The 24,594-nt window shown below is 43.2% G+C and overlaps 1 protein-coding gene across 1 annotated transcript in view; it reads right to left on the reverse strand.

Moving 5' to 3' along the window:
* Nucleotides 1–16,908: 16,908 nt before the first annotated feature.
* Nucleotides 16,909–24,594, reverse strand: part of pdgfc (platelet derived growth factor c) — a 69,429-nt gene continuing 61,743 nt past the window's right edge. Inside the window, exons 4-6 of the mRNA XM_080746292.1 lie at nt 20,825–21,032; nt 18,878–19,098; nt 16,909–17,427 (exon numbers count right to left, since the gene is read on the reverse strand). Coding sequence (XP_080602418.1) covers nt 17,314–17,427; nt 18,878–19,098; nt 20,825–21,032 — 543 coding nt within the window. The 3' untranslated portion in view covers nt 16,909–17,313. The remainder of the gene's footprint in view (nt 17,428–18,877; nt 19,099–20,824; nt 21,033–24,594) is intronic.

Consider the following 24,594-nt stretch of genomic DNA (forward strand, 5'->3'; position numbering starts at 1 on the left):
CATCTCTCTACCCATTTCCTGTCAGTTTACTGTCCTATCAATAAAGGCATAAACGCCCAAAACAATCCTAAAAAATCAAACCTTGGTTCGAAGTGAAGCGGTGAACTTTTATTCTATGTGTTTAGACTAGAGTAATGAACTCTGTGATCTATACATCTATACAGTTATGGACTCTGTGATCTGTTCATTCTTTGTATATTCTTATATATTCTGAATTCTACATTCTTAATATATTCTGAATGAATATATAAAGAATGGAGGGCCAAATTATCATGTGAAGCTTGATCAATCCTCAAAGTATCCATTCATCAGACCGGGAGGGACACTACACACATATTCTGGGCGTACAGGACAGATAAAACCTGTTCATTCTGAACTGAAATGGCCATATATGGACATGGGACTTTTTGAAAAAGCCTATTCATTCTGGACTGATATTCTGGACGTACGGGACAGAAAAAACCTGTTCATTCTGGACTGGAGTGACCATATATGGACATGAGGTGACATACATTGTGTTTTTTGAAAAACCCTGTTCATTCTGGACTGAGATCACCATATATGGTAATTAAACAGACATTCTGTTTTTGAAAAAGCCTGTTCATTCTGGACTGAAATGGGCGTGATACACACAAATCCACTCATAGGAAGCGGTTTTCACCGCTTCAAAAAAGAAAAAAGGAAAAAAAGAGATAGACAGAAAGAACACAAGTAAGAGAGAGAGGCTTTTCCCAGCCTCCCCCTCTGCGGAGCGTACCTTCTGTCGATCAGAGATGCGGGAGGGAGTGCAGTGGCACGTTGCCTCCACTCCATCCATCTTGATCTCTGCCTTGGCATTGCCACAGTGACTGGTTTGGCGGTCTCAAGGTGGAAATCCGCAGCCACCGGGTTGCCAACTGTATCTGACTCCAGTCCAGCAGCACACCGCGTGCTTCCTGCCACAGTCCAGATATGTACAGTAACGGAATCAGAGTTCACGTTCAATATGAGACGACTCAATGATTCACCCAGCTGTAGAGTAAATGAGCTACAAAAGTGCTGCAATGACACATTGGCCTTAACCACTTGCACCCTCAGAAAAAATTGGTCCAGGACCAATTAAGGTTTACTAAGTCTAGAGGCTTTCAGTGGTTCATCCCTATACTTTGTCATACAAGAGATTTGTGAAGATAAGCCGACCACATAACTCAACTCAATGAATCATATTTTTACTTAAAAAAGCACTCAAAACCGTTGTTGTTTTGCCTATGCCATGCCCAAAACAGAGATGCCAGAGTTAATGTGGTTAATGGCAAGTATAACCTTAATGATCTGTAACACACAGCTTATCAGTTTGATCCCCCTGTCTTGTATTTTGTCCTGTGTTTGTTATCTCACATCAGTGCCAATGAGACTGAACGTAAATGAACAATTTCATGCAGTTGGTGCATGAAAGTAATGGCTTATAACTTTTTTCTCTCTCGATGCCATTTTCTAATGAAACACTGTGGGGGGAAAAAAAGGAAATTGCAGCTACTGTAGCCCACAGACCTGGAATCAACTTAACCTTGTAAATAGTACAAGACCCATAACTTTTACCGCTGTGTTGTTGAGTTGAGCGATGCAGTCATTCTCATACGTCATATACGCTGACGCGAAAACCTCAGATCCACACGGAGGTGAGCTTAATCAATTAGATGGAATGAAAATAATTGTATGGCTGTTAACATAATTACAAACCGCCTCCTTTTATTGGTGGATTGAAAGCAGAGCCAGGACCTCAGGGGCCAAACAGTTCACTAAAACTCACTGGGAGCCAAAACATTAAGAGCCCAATAAAAAACAGGCTTATTTAAAGTGTAATTAGCTGCAAGTAGCTCACCACAACACCTTCAGATGCATCTACTGGCCTACGAGGACAGTGGGAACTATTTTGTAGTGTGTGTGTGGCACACCACAGTATATTCTAGATAGGGCATGAGTAAAGGTCGTTGCACACTGCTGCGTTTTTTCGGCCGAATATAGGAGCGAATATCAGAGCACGTAAATAGAGACATCAACCTCACCTTATGTCAATCACGTTTGCACACTGCTGCCCGTTTCGTTTTTTGAGCGGTGGTCACACCGTCTCCATAGCGTGGCCGTGTGTGTGTGTGTGTGTGTCTGTCTGTATGTAGCCTCTGGTGTGTGTCTGTCTGTATGTAGCCTGCCTGTGGTGTAGTACCTTTTATGACCACACATGTTAAGGGAGGGGCGCTGTTTTCAGGCCAGGCCAGGCACACACACACACGCACACACAGTCACACACACACACACACGGGGGGGGGAATGGGTAAACCACCGCTCAGTTCACACGGGTGTGTTTTTTTTTCTTCGGACCACTGGGTACCTTGCTCTCTCTATCAATTCAATTCAAATTGGCTTAATTGGCATGAGAAAACATACATGGTGTACATTGCCCTGAAAAACCTAAACAAAAACGCAGCAGTGTGCAACCAGCTTAACTGTCTGTTTTACAGTTCCATCCGTCCAACCAGGTAAATCAAAATCGTTGCCTTCCAGCTCAGTCCCCTCTTCGACACAATGGTCCGGTACAATGCCTGCATTACTGTTCGCTCCATTTTACCCGAAGATAATTGAAATCCTTCGCTTGGAGCAGCAACCTAATCCCAACCCGAAAGGGAGCAATCTACCATGGCCTCAGACTTGAAGGTGCTGACAGTGACACTCATCCCGTCCACTTCATGCTCCACCGCAAACCAACACCAGTGCATCCCGGACGTCACACTCGCAGCCTGATGAAGCCAACACAACCACTTCATCTGAGGACCCCCTTGAAAATGTGATGCTGCATCTCAAGGGGCTTACATTTCAAAATAAAAAATAATTAAAATCTGCACCATCCTCAAACTGGACAGACACTCTCCTCCCCTTGGCTGGGCCTTGAGATAATTTCATAAATCTCATGGACAAACTAGCCACAAATCACATGTAGACTGGATGCATGGCCAAGTGCATAATCTGCTCTCCATCTGCTCTCATTTCAGAAGACCCTTTCTTGAGCTTGATGGTTTCTTTTTTTTTTTTCACTGCTGGTGTACACCAGCAGGTTCTGAGGTTGCCATTGGGACAGCCAAGGCACAGAAGACCTCACTGCTCCTAGCCGCTGCCTCTACAATGGAGCACCTTCTGTCAGGACCAGTGTTTCTCAAAGTGGCTTCCAGGGACTCTATGGGTTCCTTTATGGGGGTGTAAATTGACCCTTACAAGTCTATAACTCTGACAGTGTACAAATGGAACCAAATGAACCCTAACGGGTTCATTTGGTTCCATTTGTACACTGTCAGAGTTAAGGGGAGACCTTGAAATTTTAATATTTGAGAAACACTGCTCTGGACCATAGCTGGCTGCCTGAAGCCCACCCGTGTTCCACCTGCCAGTCTTGCCCCAGCCGGCCTCCGCTCTGGCTGGAGGCTGCTACTCTCGCCCTGGCAACGAAAAGCCAGAAATTTGACTGGCACATCCACCACAACAACAACAGCAGACTCATTACAAGAGATGCTCCATTCTATCCCCGAGTGTATGACCATAGGTCGCCGGCCCACATGAATCCACCGCTATTTAATGACCCCCTCAAACACACAATCACACAACCCACATAACCACCAGCACTTGATTCCACATCCCAATCAACCTTCAAAGGCTCTGAACACACATACAGGTGCTTTCAGTTACTCTCGCTGATTACACCTCTAGACTAGACAGGTTGAAGCTGGGTGTCGCTATGCTAACAATGTCATGATGTCACAAAAACCTGTGTGCCAAAAAGAACGATAACAAGGTAAATTGGCCCGCCCTTAGAGGTGCAACAAAGGAGCCGTCAATCAAACGTAGCTTGTGCAGGCCCACACAACCCCGAGGAGTATAATCAGGGTAACAGAAAACACCTGTAGTGCTCAGGGTTTAACCTTTGCTTCTCTCCGTATATCACATTTCAGAATATACAAAAGCAGGCAAAAGAAAAGTATATCCTCGAGAACAATAGGTTTTCTTAAATGCTTTCCCGCAATATGTCCAGGCTCCGAAACATATTTAGGCAGAACAGTTAGTCAGTGCACAGTCAAAATGCAGAGCAGCTGCCAGAGAAGCATGACCCCTTCACAAACCACAAACTGGCACAATGATTCATTTTTCATTTGCCATGCGCTGATCCAGGACCTGCTGACAATATAATCCTCTGCAGAATGTCTCAGTGGACAGCTGGGTCAGTCTGGACACGCTGCTGCTGTGACGCAGCAGACGCACACACAAAAACACAACACTCTTGTGCACTGTTTCACTTACTCTGAAATGTACCTTCATAAAAAGTACTCACATTCTTCACTTAAGTATCAATGCTACAATGAAAAATGACTCTGTTACTCTGGAATTCATAATGTACGAAAGTATTGGCGTCAAAATGTACTTAAAGTATAAGTAGCATATCTACAAGCTTACAACACGTAAAACTTTCAAAACCGTAGGTATAAAATAGTGGCTAAAGTGGTTAATGTATGTTTTATAATATGATCATTTATATCTGCAAAGTAACTAGTAACTAAAGTTTTCAAATAGTGGAGTAAAAGTACAATATTTGCCTCTGAGATGTAGTAGAGTAGAAGTAAAAGAAGTAAAAAATCACACTCGTGTGAACTGAGCGGTGGTGTGTGTGTGTGTGTGTGTGTGTGTGTGTGTGTGTGTGTGTGTGTGTGTGTGAGTGTGTGTGTGTGTGTGTGTGTGTGTGTGTGTGTGTGTGTGTGTGTGTGTGTGTGTGTGTGTGTGTGTGTGTGTGTGCAACAGCGCCCCTCCCTTAACATGTGTGGTCAGAAAAGGTTACTGCAGGCTACGGACACGGAGACAGACATACAGACATACAGACAGACAGACAGACAGACCCACACACACGGCCATGTATAGGAGCGTTGTGACCACCGCTCAAAAAATCTCCTGTGCTGGTGACAGGACATGCCCTATACTGCTCTGAGAGTCAAACTCAATACTGTACTCATCTATTATGATATCCCTTTTCTCTTACTTGATCTACCGTTGTCTCCTGAAATGACTGAATTTCTATTAATTTCTCATCTAAATCCCTTGTTGACGCAGATAAACATGCCGTTCCTCATTCCAGAGAAGCTGAAGTCTCTCTGTTGATGCGCGGCTTTCATCTGACAGCAATCATACTGTACTGATCCAGAACACACACACACACACACACACACACACACACACACACACACACACACACACACACACACACACACACACACACACACACACACACACACACACACACACACACACACACACAAGGTCGGGGGCTTTGAGGCTTTGCTGAGGGACCGGCTAAAGTATCTGATACGCTTCATATTTGGATGATTCCATAACAGTTTTATATTGGACTTTTGATGTGTACGATGTGAGCCAGACTTCAAAGAAACAGGTTTTATGAGGAAGACCACATCAGGCCTGATACGCAATAAAACCCACCCATTCCTCGAGACACCGCTACGATTCGGGAGAGAAAAAGAGTGGAAAACTACGTGCTGCATTTTTATATGGAGCGATGTGTTTGGAAGATTTTGAAGATCAAAGGTTGTTTTATTACAATGTAGAATGAAAACGTGGGAGCAGGTTGTGTGAGAAAGCATTTCATCAGGAGAGGAGCGGAGGGCCTGGAACAATAAATTACCATGCACAGATTGAGGTTCATCTCTACCATCAATCTGACGCAACAATCACTTGCGTAAAAACCCCAGGACAAAAATCCACTTGTCCTAGACAATTCGCCCTCCTGGCCCCCAAACTGTGGAATAAACTCCCTGTCGTACACTTAGAACTGCAGACTCATTCCCTGGCTATCGCCATGGAATGAAGACTCACCTCTTCGACTCCACCTAGCATTTTTTTTAGGTTTTATATGAAGTTTTTACTGAATAGGTGCTTGGTCTACCTACGTAACTTTTCTTGTGTGCGTGCATGTGTGTGAATGGGTGTGTTTCCATCTGCATGCACCCCAGAATGTGTCATTCTTCTCTGAGGGAGGAATTCAATATACAGCTGACAACAGGATAATTGAGGAAAGAGCTGGATGATGGACGAGATGAGATCTCGACAGAGCTTCATGTCAGAGCCCGCACACAAACACTGCATTGCAGGATGCGCTACAAGCACACAAGCACATTTCCACATACTTTATTCACATTTCCACTCCTTTAGGCAACATTGATATTTTGGTGTACAGTAGGTATTAGGTGTCGCCTTTGGACCACAAGGTCATTGGTTTGATCCCACGCACCGCCAACTCGGCGCAAGAGTAGCACAGCTTTGGTGCCGCAACTCGTGTGGTAAGTACTGGGAGCTGATGGTAGGTGTTTGTTGCGCTCCACCTCAGCAATCCATCTCCCATATGGTTCTAGCGCAGTGAAACAGGGATAGACCACCGCGTTCTCGACTGATATCGACAATAAGCCTCTCCTTATAGGCCTAGCGAGCCTAGCGGTCCGGGAACCTAGGCTCCATTGCAGCCTGACAGCGTGTCACAGGTTCGATTTCCAATCCCAACGACCAGAAGAAATAACACACACAAAATAAGAAATGTCTAGGAACCCCCTCAAGGACCCCTGGGGTGCCTGGACCCCACATTTGGAACCAGTGTCCAAGACAGACAAGATTCCAACGAACCGCTTGTATGGAGCAAGAGGTGCGGGAATATCATTTAGAAATGCCAGAGAAGGGAGAGTTAACAACAGAAACACTCTGTCAGTCTTTCTCCATCTCAATCTCATCTCTCATAGAGTCAACACCTCAGACCCACATGGTTCTGGGAGCTCCTCTCTCCCCGGAGAGGAACCCAGCTGTTGGGTTGACGCACATCAAAGTAAACACAGCCAGACAGGCCTCTCCGTACAGAGAAACCACCGAGCATCATCTGAATGCCAAAATATAAAAGAGAAAAAGAGTAAAAAAAAAAAAAAAGAAAAAAAGTAAAAGACATATTTATGTGCGGGCATGGAAAGGCGCTGAGTCGATTAAAGACATTGGCGGCGAGGACAAACGCTTGGCGTCCGTGTTTTCTTTGGCCCCCCTTCAAAACTTCCCGTTGCCCACCGCCATCATGTTTCATAGACGCTGGTATGCTCAAACAAACATTCGCTCTCCGCTTTTCAAAGAAAAAGAGCCTTTGGCTGGTCTGAGTTCTTCATCAGGTTATGTGATGGTAAGAGTTTATTTTCGCCTCTCCCTTGGGGCATAAGTTGAAATGCTTGTCCTCTTTGCGGAACGGGGGGAAAGACACATAGGAAAGGAGTTGAATTTATCAGTGTCCGGACCTCTTGCTTTGGTGCGTTTGTCATCTGAAAACAAAGAGGATATTTCAGGGTTTAGTCTTTAAATCCTAGTTTGTTTGATGTGGAGGGGACAGATTTCATGCCAACATAAACAGACATTTGCTTCCGATTACCGCGGTGACGATGCTATCGGCGGCTACCAAAGATGGGCGTTCCACTGCAGTCGGCGTAATTATGAGGGACGTTTTGTTGACGTTTTCCAGGAGCTGATTTTGAAAATGACTGGAAAAAGTCAGAGCCCAGGGAGGAGAGAGATGAAGCTGCCCCCTTCGTTTCATCAAAACAGAGTTGGTTTTCCTAAATCTGTACACCTTGGCTGGCAGAGTGTAAACTGACCCCAGCTGCGTGTGTGTGTGTGTGTGTGTGTGTGTGTGTGTGTGTGTGTGTGTGTGTGTGTGTGTGTGTGTGTGTGTGTGTGTGTGCGCGTGTGTTTGTGTGTGTGTGTGTGTGTGTGCGTGCGTGCGTGCGTGCGTGCGTGTGTGTGTGTGTGCGTGCGTGCGTGCGTGTGTGTGTGTGTGTGTGTGTGTGTGTGTGTGTGTCACTGACCACATCAGTGAAGCATGCTTTAAGGACTGGCCCGGCAGTGCTCCAACATGAATGGGGACCTTTACTGAAGTGCTGACTAGGATCTGTGTTGGTCTTACATGTGGTCTATGACCCCAGTTTTCAAACAGGGGCTGAAAAGAAAACAGGACGTGTAAACCGTTTGACTTGGACCCGGTGTGCGCGTGACTGAAAGTGAGGCGATTTGGTGTTTTGTAACGCGGTGGGCAAGCCCGGACATGTAGGTGAAAAAAAATAAGGGCAATGTTTGGATTTTTACAATGGCCTCATTGCAGAACATTGACCGGTGTGTTGACCTGGGAAGATGTCTTACTGTGAACAAAGGATACAAAAATACGTTATTATCTCTGTAGTCCTACATTATGCACTTCCAAATAAAGCTTGCAATTACATAATTTAAAAGTGGAATAAGTGTTTTTTTTTTTTTTTTTTTTTTTATAATCTGGAATAAGGCTGTTGTCATATTGTATCAAGTTACCAAAAATAACTGAATATCTAGGCATCATGTTTATTCATAACATTCCCTCTTTGAAATGCAAAGCCAGCTTTGTACTGTAACCTGCACTGTGAATTAACCCAAAACATAATTCAAATATTTCCACTGGAACCAGCTGTGTGTAAAATGCATAACAATCTTTTAAATTCTCCTTTCCGGTGCTTATAAACTTAATTCAGTTAATTTCTAGTAATTCTCAGTGATACCGTTTGGACTGCAGGGCATTTCTTGACAGCTTTGTAGATAACAGAAACATGAACATTCTATATATAGGCCTATTCGCTTTTAACATTTTGAATGTCTTAACTACTCAGAAAGTAAGTGTTTGAATGAAACATTTAACATTTTAAGGAGCCGTGTAATTTTCTTATGGTTTTTCTCTTTCATTTCTTTTTTCTTTTCACAAGGAACCATTCGAACCCTGAAGAAATCCAAAAAGCCGAGGCACACAGAGAAGGACAGCGATGTTCTTTGATCATTTTGACCAACGTTTCCCCCCAAACTCCCACTCAACTTCCTCCTGTAAAGCCGTGACCTCTGTAGCGTGGGGAAAGCATCTTGAAATAGTGAGGCTTCTTTTTCCCCTCGCTACTGAAATAACACTACGTACTATAGAAAAGTCCAGTTTAAATACGGTTCAGGGGGAGTTTTCCTTTGGAAAGAATAACAAATGGCATTAGAGGCCATTAGTCTCTGTCTAGCATGTGACAGAGAGCCTCTGTGCGAAGCCCTGCATGAAGTGTGGAGCACAGCCGGCCCGCTCTGAGCCTCGTGTCCTAATTGGGTGATGAAAACAAGGAAATCACCCGGGTTGTGTTTGTTTTGGGCTTTAAAAGTTTGAAGTTTAAAGTCGGAGGTCCGTGCACGTCACCGGGGCAGGAAGGAACCTGGCCTTTGGTTCCACTATAGAGGCAGACAGAGAGAAATGAACTTCACGTGGATGTCAACAGCTCTCTCTGTGTGTGTGTGTGTGTGTGTGTGTGTGTGTGTGTGTGTGTGTGTGTGTGTGTGTGTGTGTGTGTGTGTGTGTGCGTGCGCGCGCGCGCGTGTGTGCATGCTTGCACATTTGTGGGAAGCATTGAGTTCCATGGCAACTGGATCAAACAGTAAATGACTATGAGTAAATGACCTCTGACCTTTACTTCTTCATTAATGCTGCTTTCCTCTCATGGCTTGAGGAAGGGGGGGGGGAGGGATTTGCCAGCCTAGGCCAGGACTGTTTGTCAGAGTAGGAGTTTCTCAAAGTGGGTGGGCTGCCCTAGCCTATAACCAGCCAAGATACTAATGCAGCTAGCTACCTGCAGTATCTGCATCCCCTCCTTGTTTTAACATGGGTGGATGATGGTATAGCTGAGTTATTATAGGGCTGCCCGGATGCAAGTCCAGAGGTGCTGCGGGATACTTTGATAATATTTGGAATTTATCAATATCATTTCAGTTTAACCACTTGTACTTGGTGCGTTCTTTTTCAATCATGTTCTTTGTCAACGTGGAGGGCAAAAGGTATTGTGCTGTCTCTGCTGTAATTGGCGGCTGCCTATGACAGAGACGCTGTTACAGTACTTACACCCACAGAGTACTGAGTGATAGGCTTATTGTATCATGATACAGTACATACAGTATGATTTTGTGATACTGTAACCTTACTGCACCTTTAATATTTGTGTGTGTGTGTGTGTGTGTGTGTGTGTGTGTGTGTGTGTGTGTGTGTGTGTGTGTGTGTGAGAGAGAGTGTGTGTGTGTGTGTGTGTGTGTGTGTGTGTGTGTGTGTGTGTGTGTGTGTGTGTGTGTGTGTGTGTGTGTGTGTGTGTGTGTGTGTGTGTGTGTGTGTTGTTTATGTGACACAGAGCATCAGCTGTGTGAGCGCTCCCTGTCAGACCTAATCAGCTTTGTAAGGTGTGTTTGTATCATGGACAGTACACTGCCCATGATGAGAGCCCACAAAGTGCCATCAGCAGCCTGCTCGGACTCTGGGGACTAGTAATTGCTATAACTCAGTATATAGACATTATTCTCTGTGAATAGATATGCAAGTCTGACACTAGTCCAGTTTCCTTTATGTTATGTTATTTTTATAGTCAGATAATATGTATCCATTAGCCAATCATATGCTTCACTGCAACTCAACAGTCAGTGTGACTGTGAGGGGTGGTCAAGAGATGTCTATGAACTATGCGTTTAAGGCTTGGCGTTTTGTACAGCACTGTAGTGCCAGCAACCTGTCTTTTGTGGCTAAGGCTAGTTTAAACAAAAAATCATGGGTTTCATTTGCAGTCCTACACTGGCCATGTTGAGGACCAACACAGGTGTTCTGAGTGACAGAACATTCGTTCTATGCCAGTCAGACAAATTGAAACACCTATGTTTGTTGGTCCTCAACATGGCCATTTAGGACTACAAATTAAACCCATGAATAAGAAACCGTTCTCCTCGTCAAAGTGACACGTTCATAGGGCAGGGTGGCAGCCGCTCTCTGAGAAAATGAATGATAACAAAAAAGTATTATGCTATGATGACTAACATGGTTTGGAAAGGATATATATATATATATATATATATGCCTGGCAAAGGAAAGTTTACTGAGAGGACATCTACTGAGGTTTTAGACATATTTTTGTTTGTTCAACACAGGATATTTAAATGTAATATTTAGTTTTGTTTTTGTTTGGTTAAAAAACAATAGAATTATGTTCTTATTGCACTATTCTGCTCCTAATTTGATTTAGTTTGCATGCTTATTTGGTGCTGTACTACTCATAAGATTTGTTTTTAATTTGTTGATTCAATGCTGCACTAAGTGATGGAATGAATCGAATAAAAAAATTAAAAAAAACTTAAAGGACAACTTTTTTTTCTTTTCTTGGCGTTGGCGAAAGATCGGATTGGGAAAGATCAGGATCGAATCGGGAGCAATGAAATTTGATCGGGATCCGGATCGGGAGCAAAAAACTCGATCGGGGCATCCCTAATATATACACATACACATGGTATATACATGGTAGGCTACAGTATATTAGCTAGCACCTTTCTAGATTGAACCTTTGTTAGTTAAGAGATATTAAATGATGATTTTCCTCCCACACTGCAGCATGCACCTCGCATGTTACAGGTCAACAATTCAACACAAATGCGCAGAAGGCGATTTAAATAAATATCAGCTTCTGGATGGAGGTTGATATATGATTGCATGTTTATTTATGTGATTTACGTTTGGCCCTTTCCTGCACGTTCTGAAGTTCATAGGGGACGTGAAGACCTTTCATCTCGGTGTGGTTAAATGAAGTGGTTTAACGTTGCACATAATGAGGAGGTGAGAGGAACGAGAGGCCATCATCCAGAGCTGAATGGGACACATCTGTCAAACGCTTTAACCTGTACTTAGTACGAGGCCCTCGGCCCCGAACCGCACGGCTGAGACGCTTCCCGAACCTACAGTATGATTAATACCAAACCCAAATCAGCTCGTACCGTTCGTTCCCAGCGACACAGCTGGGCCCGCTCTCAGACCGCATCTCCACTACCCTGTAATTATCAAAACATAACATGGGCCCCAAACAATTTAGCCTTTCCTTCCATAACCCCCGCACCAATTAGACTGATGCCGGAGATGTCATCTGGAGAAGCCTGCTGTATTTCCTCCATCGTGGTTATAAACGACCCGGGGATTGGAATCGATTCTCCTGCCGGCATGCATGTTGAAATTTATAGTTATTTGCCACTTAAGGAAGATGGACTGGTGCTGCTGCAAGGGCTGATGGGATGGTTGCAGTGAATCTTCTGGGTTTCCTCGTAGTAAATACTAGGCCATGCTTACAGGGAAACACCAGCTCTGGACTCTGCCCCTTCTGGTTCATTCTCCAGATCACACCTATATATTTTGGGTGCGACAGATAATTGAACTAATCAATTTAATCTGTTATCAAATTAATCGACAATCTATAATTTAATAAATCGATTGTCCTACAGTCCTACTTTGTCATAATGAGGGATAGCACAAGCAGCCCATCTATACACACACAAGACGACGATTTTGAATTCATTTTAAAGGACAACTTTGTTTTTTTTACAACAAGGGTTCATATTTTAGATAGTCATTAGAGAAAAGACAAGATGATTGTTAAAATGTTTTCATTTACTTCTTTATCGTTTTAGTGATTATAAAGATTTTGATTTGCATGCATGCCCCCAGGGTGGGGGCATGCGTGGCTAAATATGTCTTTTTAGACACAATAAGCCCATTCCCAAGATGCAACGCAATCTTTCATGGGCAGATGTGACTTATGGGGGCTGGTGTAAATAGTAACAAAGAAATTGCCGGCTTATTGTGTCTAAAAAGACATATTTAGCCACTTGTGTTGTATGCATGCCCCCACCCTCTGAAATCAAAATACTAAAATCGCTAAAACAATAGAAAGCAGTAAATTAAAACATTTTAACACTCATCTCTTCTTTTCTCTAATTACAATCTAAAATATGAACCATTGTTGTAAAAAAAAAAAAAAAGGGTTGTTAAAAAAATGTACATACCAAAACAGGGATGCCATGTTGAAAGTGATTAATTTAACAATCTGGGTTTTACCTTTTCGAAAGTAGCAGGAACTTAGATTCCTTTTGAGCTATAGTTTTTTTTAGTTTTCTCTCCCCATTCCTCACAAACAAGCCTTTGTCCACATGGCAGTTGATATGCTGAGTGGGAGTTCAGTGTAAAGACAATACAGCTAACATTGCCTTCCCTCTGCAGGGAAAGCAATGGATAATTATTTAGAGAAGAGGCGAAATTGTTGCTCACCGTTGGCCTTCATACTCTGTCGCTTGGGGAAAATGGCATTATTTTCAGCGAAAGCGTTTAGTCTGACTGTCTTTGCAGACAGTTAACAAACAAGGTGGGTGGAACTCATTGTGCTACAGGAGAAGCAGATTTGATTCATGTGTACACAATGAGGTCTTCTATTTTTTAAAGATTCGTTTTTTCGGGGAGTTTTATGCCTTTATTGATAGGACAGTAGACTGATAGGAAATGGGGGGAGAGATGGGGAGTGACACGTGGCAAAGGTCGTCTGGATCGGGAATTGAACCAGGCACTGCCTATGTGGCAATGCCTAAGACTTAATTGGTGTGCGCCTGGACCAGTAGGCCAGCGGGCGCCCGACGTCTTCTATTTTACATGACAGAATGAAATTAATCAATGAATCACGGATGCTCTGGACATCTGGACAGTAAGCAGGGGGTGTCACTGGACTTCAGTCAGTCAGTCAGTCACACACGCACGCACGCACGCACGCACGCACGCACGCACGCACGCACGCACGCACACACACACACACACACACACACACACACACACACACACACCACACTCACACACACACACACACACACACACACACACACACACACACACACACACACACACACACACACACACACACACACACTCTTTGTCCATGCTGTTGTTGTGTTAGCTTAATGAAGTTTCCTCTGCTGAAGAACTCTGTGTTTAATATTATAAAACCACAGCAGGAGGGACCTGCTTTCCTACAGGAGCATCTGGCATCTCCACGGTTGCCTGGCAGGGTGGACATTACATCAGAATAACTGTCGCAACACTGCAGGACAACAGCAGGACACAGACAGATGAAGTGCCTGCACATCATCACTGCCCTGATGGGTAACTGTAAGGGAATGCGGACCAGGTAGACACAACATTGACTAAACATCCTTTCAAACTCCAACCCTACTTCAACGTAGGCTAACTCCGCTTCACAATTTCCAATGTGCAAACATTGATTTGAAATGAATTAAACCACTTATTTTCTATCAATTACACACCCCACGACTCCTTGAATTCATGGGGATTTTTTAAGTTTTTGTCGCATTCCTAAGCCAATAATTTGTCATGTGATGACCGGGGAGTATCGGGTCATCTGTCAATAGCAGTGGTGGAAAAAGTACTCAAATATTTTACTTAAGTTAAAGGACAACTCCTCCCTAAATCACTTCTAGGCTCATTTTCCTACTTATATTGATCCAAAAAGACTGTCCATGGGGTCTATTAGGCAGAAATGCCCCTGTTGTCCAGTTTCCCCAGCAGAACACACCAGCTGTCATAGCATAGAGTGGAGCTTATAAGCCTATCGCTTTTACACTATTTGTTGTGGTCAAAAGTGTTTTTATTTTTCATGAATGTTACTAGTTGTCATTACAAACACATCCATGTCATCGTTGTCCCACACAAGCCCTCACACTCTGCCAAACAGATGTTATTCTCTTATGTGTTTTGCCAAGTCCCGGGAAAGATGCCCTGTGATTGGCCAGTACAGTCACTTTGATTGGCACCTGTGCCACTGCCAAATGCTCCCCCCAAAACATTATTTATGAGAGTGTGGTGGCTTGTATTGGACAACCAAGGCATGGATGTTTTCGTAATGACAACTGGTAACACATTCATGAAAAACAAAATCACTTTTGAACACAACAAATAGTGTAAAAGCGATAGGCTTATAGGCTCCACTCTATGCTATGAGAGCTGCTGTGTTCTGCAGGGGAAACTGGACAACAGGGGCATTTGTGCCTAATAGACCCCATGGACAGTCTTTTGGGATCAATATGAGTAGGAAAATGAGCCTAGAAGTGTTTTAGGGAGGAGTTGTCCTTTAAAGTATCAATAGAAATGTAGAAATACTCAGTTTAAAGGAAAATTGTACTTAAGTACAGTACTTAAGAAGTAAATACCGTTACTTTACACCACTATCAAGTTTCCTACCGAGTCTCCTATTGACCGATGACTCGTCATCAAATTATTGGCTAAGGAATGTGACAAAAACTAAATGTTCTTCATGAATTCAGGGCTTCATGGCGTGAACCTTTTTGAGTGAACTATTACTCCTGTAATAGTACTACTCCCCAACACACTCTGTCCCATGGTGGTTCATCATGGATTTAGTATTCAGGTACATGGAGCTACTCTTTCAAGCTCATTATTCTTTCAGTGGTTTTCATCTAATCTCTAAACAGAGCCAATATCAGTGGATTCTTCTGCCAAAAGAACATTTTGAAATAGATTACTCATACAGTAGTAGGCTGTGTGGCTGATATTCATAATTATGTGTGTTTTGGTGCAATACTTTGTACAGGGTGTCTCTTTCCTTGCAGTTACAAATACCCAATTAAAAACAGACATTTCTTTATTTTTTATTTTAAGAAACACATAAAAAAAAGTTGTCACAAAGGTAAAGTTAAATAACTGTGGTATACAGTAATTGGAAATAAAAATTGAAATAAAAAACAAACAAAAGCATGTCCATCACATGGTGGCAACATAAAATGAAAACAATGAAAAATGCGAAACTAAAACTACTGTACAACGGACACATCTTTGGACATGTTCTTCCCTTTCATTACACAAAATAAATATCCAATAGGCTATCCACAATGTCCAATGTGCTTGGGTTAGGTGGTTGATTGATCGGCGTTGAAGACTCCATGAACACAGAGTCCAACTGATGTGCGCCTGCAGGTTTCGTCTCTTCACAAGAATCTTTGGTAGAAGGAATTAGCTATAAAGAAAATAAACCAAATGACAATATTTACACTTCATACAGTCACGTTAAGCGAGCAGTTCAGCGGTGCACTGCAAGTGTTTTACTCCACAGATCCATCCATTGGGGAGAACAGGGGTTGGAACTAGCAATAAAATAGGCTTTCCTTCTCCTGAGGAGAAGGGCCGGGACAAAACTAGGTCAAGACCTAGTGCAGTATGGCTGACTAATGGAAATAAGTTAGTGTGTGTGTGTGTGTGTGTGTGTGAGATGTGTGTGTGTGTGTGTGTGTGTGTGTGTGTGTGTGTGTGTGTGTGTGTGTGTGTGTGTGTGTGTGTGTGTGTGTGTGTGTGTGTGTGTGTGTGTGTGTGTGTGTGTGTGTGTGTGAGAGAGAGAGAGAGAGAGAGAGAGAGAAAGAGAGAGTGAAATAAATCATATAAAAAATTCAAAATACAAAACCATGTCTGAAATGCGGGAAAGCTTTTCATTTGAAATGGCCAATCAGATTGTTTTATGTGACAGAGTTGCAGCCACGTACAGTAGCAACTGTTTCCCTCTCAAATATTATTACACTTTTAAACCAGCCATTGTAGAGAAACATTGCATGTTTCTCAATTCAATCAGACAATGTTTGTTGTTGGACTGTGAAATAGCGATCGTTTCTAGACAATCCGCCATATTCTTTCAGCGCAAGCTTTTTTGGTCCCATAGTCTGGAGGGACGACTGATCTGCAATTTGCTAGTTTGATAGGTCCATCAAGGACAGACTATATCCCATAGCCTGGAGGGATGAATGCTCTGCGACTGGCTTGTTCGTTTTTCGGCCAAGCCAATGCTGTAACTTCCTCACTCATTGACAGATTCAACCTGTCAGACAGTCAGTCATTTAGTCAGCCAGCAACACATCCCACTTATAGGACTGGTCCGTGGTTCATCCAAAAAAAGGGTCCTTGAATAGAACAGACGCTGTTATTCCAGATACTCTCATACCTCTCAGAGGATGGGATAGAAGAATTGCCTTTGCCAGGCTGAAGAGAGTTCTTAGATAACACTGTTTTAGTCACTCCAGGGGGCCATATGTCTGTCTGTTGAAGGCACTCAGAGTGGACTACAGGTAAACCCACAGCAGCCTGATCCATCAGGAAGATTTATTCACTTCTGTTTTTCTATCATCCAATTAGTGAAAGGACAACAGGAGGCTCAGCCTGATCTCATTAATTCCCGATGGAAGCGGACAGGAAACGGGCTGGGGGCGGTTGGGGTTGGCGGTGGGGGGGTGGGTGCCGAGCTTCGTTTCTCACCGCCTCCTGGGATTCCGGTTTGGAACCGGCTTGTACGTTTTTTGAGATCAGTCCCAGTCGTCTTTGCAGACACAGTCGCACTCCTCGTGGTGCTCCAAGGCCACGTCAGTCATGGTCTTCTGCAGGCCTCGTACCCCACTCCTGTGCTTCAGCAGCAGAACCTGTCACAAACAGAGGCAATAGTCAAAAGTTTGAGTCAACTTAAGTCACACGATGCGTCGAAAACACTTGATCTACACCAGGGGTTCCCAAACCTTTTTGTCTCAGGGCACCCCATGAATATATTTTTTCATCCGAGGCACCCTTACATTATATCGTCATTGTCGGGTGGAAACCATCTATGTCCAAAACCTTCTCTTTTTTGTGTTATTATTTTAAAAATGATTTAAAATAGTGAAAATAGCCGATCTACAAGCTGTGTGCTTGTAGATCTGCTATTTTCACTACTTGTGTGACACTTTTGTATGAAGTAGGGCTTTTATTTTACCAAAAAAACATACACATTTGAAACTTGGAGATACAAGGTTTTTGCCTGACAGTGACGATATTCATAATTTTCACTCCCAGCACCTTATACTGTATTTATAGCATATTTTAGTGATTATGTTGTGAGGAAAAGATTGAGATAATAGCCATTTTGGTTAGAACTGACTGAAAACAACTTTGTACTTCAAGTTTAAATTCATATAAATTATCATTATAAAGTAAATTTCAAATATTATCAAATTATCTGGCGGCACCCCAGGGTGATCTACACATTGTAGATAGGCTATTTTATGGGACAGACTTCATGTGATGAAGTGTAAAGCATTACTTCACTTTACTTCCGAGGCACCCTTACATTATATCGTCATTGTCGGGTGGAAACCATGTATGTCCAAAACCTTCTCTTTTTTGTGTTATTATTTTTAAAATGATATAAAATAGTGAAAATAGCCGATCTACAAGCTGTGTGCTTGTAGATCTGCTATTTTCACTACTTGTGTGACACTTTTGTATGATGAAGTAGGGCTTTTATTTTACCAAAAAACATACACATTTGAAACTTGGAGATACAAGGTTTTTGCCTGACAGTGACGATATTCATAATTTTCACTCCCAGCACCTTAGATTTATAGCATATTTTAGTGATTATGTTGTGAGGAAAACATTGAGATAATAGCCATTTTGGTTAGAACTGACTGAAAACAACTTTGTACTACAAGTTTAAATTCATACTAAATTATCATTATCAAAGTAAATTCCAAATATTATCGAATTATCTGGCTGCACCCCAGGGTGATCTACACATTGTAGATAGGCTATTTCATGGGACAGACTTCATGTGATGGAGTGTAAAGCATTACTTCACTTTACTTCAGTCTTATTCTGTCCAAATTGGTAAATCTGGTTTGCAGTCACAAAATGTGAATGTCAAACATCAAAGATAATCCTCAAGCATTACGTTTATGAGAGATGACAGCCCTAGTAAAAAAAAGATCTTTAAAGAAATTCTCACAACTAAATGCTTTTTTCAAATTAATTCAATGTTTATGTTCATGAATCACTTCATAAGAGCTGATGTCATCTCCTTTTCAAGGACTGCCAGAATTTGGAGGAAGTTGCTCCTACCTCGTGGTATTTCTTGGTGACCCTGGTGGGGACACACTGGCAGTCAAAGCAGCGATGGGCGCAGCAGGCGCAGTTGCCTCCACAGCGCTTCACCAGGAGACAGCTCGGCCAGAAGATGACGTCAGTTCTTTTGAGCTCCTCGCGCAGGGAGACGGAGAAGTTGCGCGGAGTGCAGCTGTAGAGTCGCACCTCCTCTCTCAACAGGTTGAGGTCAGCTCCTCCTCAAATACACCAGGAGAAAGAAATCATTCAAATCACCTGGAATCTTGTTCACAGAATTCACCATTCCATCATAATTACTGTACTTGTAGCGAAACAAACAAAAATGTATTGTAGCTCTTAACTCTTAATAGGTGTAACTTTGTCAGAATCCATGCTTTTGTATTTTTTATTGCGAGCACAACCGATGGAGCGGGAGACGTAGAACAGATTTTTTTCCCCACCCGGGAATATGTTTGCAGGAACACCGCACTGTGAAAAAAAGACAACTTCCGGGAAAATTCTGTACATTTTGTTTATATATTTTATAATATATTATAAAACATGTTTCTATTCTGTATGGGCATATGCAATCTGTCAACTATCAGGTATATCGTCACTGTCAGGCAGAAACATCGTATCTCCAAGTTTCAAATACATATGTTTTTTCGTGAAACGGTGCTTCATACAAAACAAGTTATGCGGTGCGAGGCGCTGTGTGCTTGTAGATCGGCTATTTTCACTATTTTAAAGTGATAAATACAAAACGAAAGGTTTTGGACATACAAGGTTTCCACCCGACAACGATATTATGTCCTACTAGGGATGGGACTCTATGAAAATTTCATATCACAATTATTGTGACAAAAGAAATCGCGATTTACGATATTATCGCTATAATCAAAATCTATTATCCTGGGGCTGAACATTTGCCAAAAAATAGCAGATCTACAAGCTCACAACACGTCACAACGCGATGCGTTGTGAGCTTGTAGATCGGCTATTTATTAAAGATTTTATTTTTTGGGGACTTTTATGCCTTTATTTGATAGGACAGTAGACTGACAGGAAATGGGGGGAGAGATGGGGAGTGACATGCGGGCAAAGGTCGACCGGATCAGGAATTGAACCGGCGATGCTGTCAGGCATCAATGCCTATGTGGTAATGCCTATGTGGTATGCGCCTAGCCTCGCAAGCCATCCCGAGTTACGTCATCACCAATGTGCTTCCTTTCTCGGTCTGGTACTCCTCCCATCGAGTCTCTTTATGAGAAATAGGTTTCTCAATTTCCAATCAAAAGGCTGCATTTCGAGCGAACCCGCCTCACACCGCTCCTGATTGGTCGAGCGGCTGCTACAGCTCTCGCATTTTGACAACAAACATGGCGGACCCCATGTCCGATGCGAGTTCACAAATCGCAAATAAAAGCTGCATTAAGCGAAGTTTTATCTGAAATCAACGGCATCTCATAACTTAAAAACGAACAACAGTTTGCACATTTGGAATTTCTGTCTGGAAAAGACGTATTTGATGTTCTCCCGACGATGTTTTGATGCGCTGATGACTACTGACTGGACCTGTCAGTCAAAGTGAGTAACTACGTCATTGCGTAATGCATTGTCTACGGAGGACTCCCAGACTCTCCCCTGGGAGAGTCTGGCTGTTGCGAGGCTAGTATGCGCCTGGACCAGTAGGCTAGCGGGCGCCCCGATTGGCTATTTTTTGGCAAAGACATTTGATAGATAGTGAAAAAAAGACTGTATCAAGTACGTATATTATAAGTACCTTTTACCAATTATAGAGGGTTTAAATGGTACCGGATATGCAGCTTGGCAAATAAAAGGTGAATTGATCCCAGTGCATGACGGAGGACGATATCACGATAAATGTAATCTCCACGATACGATTATCATGAGTGTTTTTTATCACGATAAACGATAATATCGCGTATCGTCCCATCCCAATACCTCTGGCTTTCTTGTTGTGGATGAATGACTTTCCCAGGACGTGCCAGCTGGGCTTGTACAGCTCCTCCATATCCAGCTGCCACCTCTCTGGCTCCAGGTACTTGAGGACCTCTTCCACCGTGCCCAGACCTGCCACGGCCTCCGACAGGTCCTCCACGTTCTTCTGGGATGAAGGGAGCACCGCCGGGACCTCCGGCTCTGACATACTCTGCACAACACACCAGAGAGAGAGAGAGAGAGAGAGAGAGAGAGAGAGAGAGAGAGAGAGAGAGAGAGAGAGAGAGAGAGAGGAGAATGGCCATCAGTGGTGTAAAGCAGTGGTTCTCAACCTTTTCAGGCCACGACCCCCAAAATAAACATATTTGAACTGGGGACCTTCTCACCCTGACGAGCACAGAGGGTTGAGGCATTACATTTTGTATAACACGGTTCTATTGTGAAAATAGCAGATCTACATGCTCACAACGCCTCGCGAACGCGAGGCGTTGTGAGCATGTAGATCGGCTATTTTCACAATTTCTGCCTCTAATATTTGACAATTTGGCCAATGTTTAATTTGTCATTTCAGAGATATTAAAAAGTCCATAAATTGTCACTTTAGAAATGTGCAAATAGATATATACACTTAAACTTTATGTTAGTTTGTTTACTGTTGAGTGAGAAAACAATGTTGCACATTAAGTAACTCACTTAGCGCCGAGCGAGCCAGATTTCAATATGAATCTGCGCTTATAACGCCAGGAAATAGCTATATTGAATCCCCAAAATCACATTACATAAACAGGTACACGTGCCTGCAGATGCCACAAGATGACCACTAGAGTGAGCCATAGCTCATAGACTTTCCATGGTCCCATGTTAAGTCAGAATAAAAAACAAGGTTCATGACATAACAGGATGGTACAATGACATGCTCTCCATTGACATTCAATGGACAGGCCGCGGGCCGCCATTTGAGCTCAATACTGCTCAATTCGTGCTTGATCGTCTCAAACCACCATTGGTATGGGCATCGGAACGTATATAGATGCCACACAGAAAGTTTCCGAATCAAAATCCGACCTAGTGAAGCTACGTGAGGGTCGGATGGTTTGCATTGAGCCTAGCGGCTAACAGAGGCCTACGTAAACAGGAAGCTATGGCTTAAAGGTGACGTCATAATCGTATCCTTTTTTTTCACGGTTTTCATCTGTATGCTAGTCGAAGGTAAGCTAACCGTTCCGCTCCGTCTATCAACCCAAATTAAAAGCTTAAACAATGCTTTTATATAAAAGTCGCTCCGAGTCGCTCGGCACTAAACGCCATCATTAGTTAGTCGCCCCGAAAGTCGCTCGGCGCTAAGTGAGTTAATGTGCAACATTGTTGTTGTTGACCCCCCAAAATAATTTGGGGACCCCCCTGGGGGTCCCGACCCACAGGTTGAGAACCACTGGTGTAAAGTAACAAAGCACCATGCATAGAAGGAAGCATGAGGTCAGTCCGTTGCTCCCCCCAGGTTGGCAGAGGGAGTGTAGCGCCCAGGATTACATTAGATAATTGGCAATGGGTGAAAAATGGTTTGCAAAATCGCGGGATAAAATGTTTTAATAAGAAAACTTGAAATGTGAGCAAGCAACGTCCCCTGTGAGGTTGCTCTGTTCTGTTGTACCAGCTGACCTTTCCAGCCACGGCAGCCATCACAGACTACTGTATACACCTGGGGGAGATTACTGTATTAACAAGGGGATAGAGAGCCCTAATCCGCTGCACCTTTCAGCGATGCCCAGTGAGTCCCAGATGTCAACATGTCTCCATCTATCCGGTCACCTTTAGGGAGAGACAGAAATAATCCATCCATTGTTTTCACTGAGGAGGACACACTCCATGTCGAACCCTCAGTCAGGGTTGTTTGCATGAGTAAATGTTGCTAAATTGACCGAGTGACTCTTTTCTTTGATAGAACTAATGTCCTTTGATTGACAGGTACAAGGCGTCATGGGAGCACAAGCAGAGGGAAGGCAGGTTCTTTGATCATCGGAAATATGACGCACTTCAGCCGGGCCCGGAAGCCTTTTAGAGGAACAAATACAATTGCATTGAAGAGAAACAGATTCCTGGAAGGTTACAGTATGTCTAGGAAACTATTACGACTCCATTCAACATCAACCAAAAAGTAAAAAAGGAATAACAAATAACAAACATGTGTAGAGCAAGGCATTACCATTGTCAGAGTTTGAGGTTCCATTCCCTGTGTAGCTCAATATGTAGAGCATGTAACTATTTCTGCTATATAACTTTAGCCATTTGATTCTCTCTGGGTCCACCCAGGGGCGTCACACCAAATTCTGGGCCCTGGGTACAAGGATTCACTGCGGGCCCCCCATGAATGTTAACTATTGAAAAATAGCAGATATACAAGCTCACAGCGCGGCACCGAGTGCCGCGCTGCGAGCTTGTAGATCTGCTATTTTTGAAAAATCGTGAAAATGTGTGCCAAGAAACCTATGTTTCCATGTCAGTGATGCTCAAACTTTTTCATGTGAAGGACCCCCATCTCAAAATATTTAGTTCCAGGGACCCCCCAGAAGCAAAATTTGAGTTACAAATGTTCACTTAAAAAATAGATATATTCAAAGATTTGCGCACATTTTCACGACTTTTCAAAAATAGCAGATCTACAAGCTCGCACTGTGAGCTTGTATATCTGCTATTTTTCAATAGCTAAAGTTACTAGGGCCCCTCCACCTTGGGCCCTGGTAACTCAGTCCCACTTTCCTACCCCTTGTGACTCCCCTGGGTCCACCCACAGTATGTTACACCTGGAACACATACATTGATGTTCAAATCATTAAGATGTTCCATTAAAGCAGATATCTAGTAATTTTTGTGGATGATGGAACTCCTGTGGCTTGTTACTCAGGAAGGATGTTTATTTTCATGAGGAGGAAGCGAATGGAAAACCACAAGATATTTCAGCTCAATCTGACTCAGGGGAGGGACAGATGGGGTTAAGTAATCAGAGTTATTACTGTATGTTCCTGTGAACTGGCATTGTCACTGCAAATAATTGCCACCAAACAGGAACTTAACGTTCACACTCTGTGACAACATAATTCCATGCAATAGGCTACATTCGGAAATTACAGTCAGCACTCCTTCCCACTCCAAACCTCACCTCAGAGCTGGCACCGAATAATAAGACATGCGAAGAAAAGAACAGACCCGGCTACACCACGGGCCAGAAAACGACAGTTCGTGACAGCAGCATGTTGGAACAAAGCTCTCTGACCAACTCTGATGATGCTGCTGCCACATACAAACCACTCTGCAAGTGTCAGGGCTCGTTTTGCACGCCATCTACTGACATAAAAAGACCCAAATTGCTTGATATTGCAATATTAATAGAAGATATTGCCAACCTGACTGTACTCTATGATTGAACATATACCATTCGAAAAATAAAGCTGAGAAGAAGTTACAGGATCTCCTCCAGGGGCAGAGCTGTGAGTAGCGCACTGTGATTCCTATTAGACGAAAGTCTTGGCAGAGTCCGACAGAGAGGCCTGGAGACCGTTAACAGCTTGAAAACGTTGACGGGACAGCACTGCAGGCCTGCTTTCTAGAGCTTCAGATGCGGCAGCCAAGCGGCCATTTGGAGACAGATCAAAATGCTGTCCATAACGCTGTAAGTAGGAGAAGGGAGCTCCCACATAAGCTATTTAGGAACAATGCACTTAAAAGTTGGACCACCGTGTCTAACCACTGGCCCTGGAGTCAGTGAAATTGTAAGT

The sequence above is a fragment of the Nannobrachium achirus genome (assembly GCF_963921795.1).
Source record: "Nannobrachium achirus genome assembly, chromosome: 17".
Taxonomy (NCBI): domain Eukaryota; kingdom Metazoa; phylum Chordata; class Actinopteri; order Myctophiformes; family Myctophidae; genus Nannobrachium; species Nannobrachium achirus.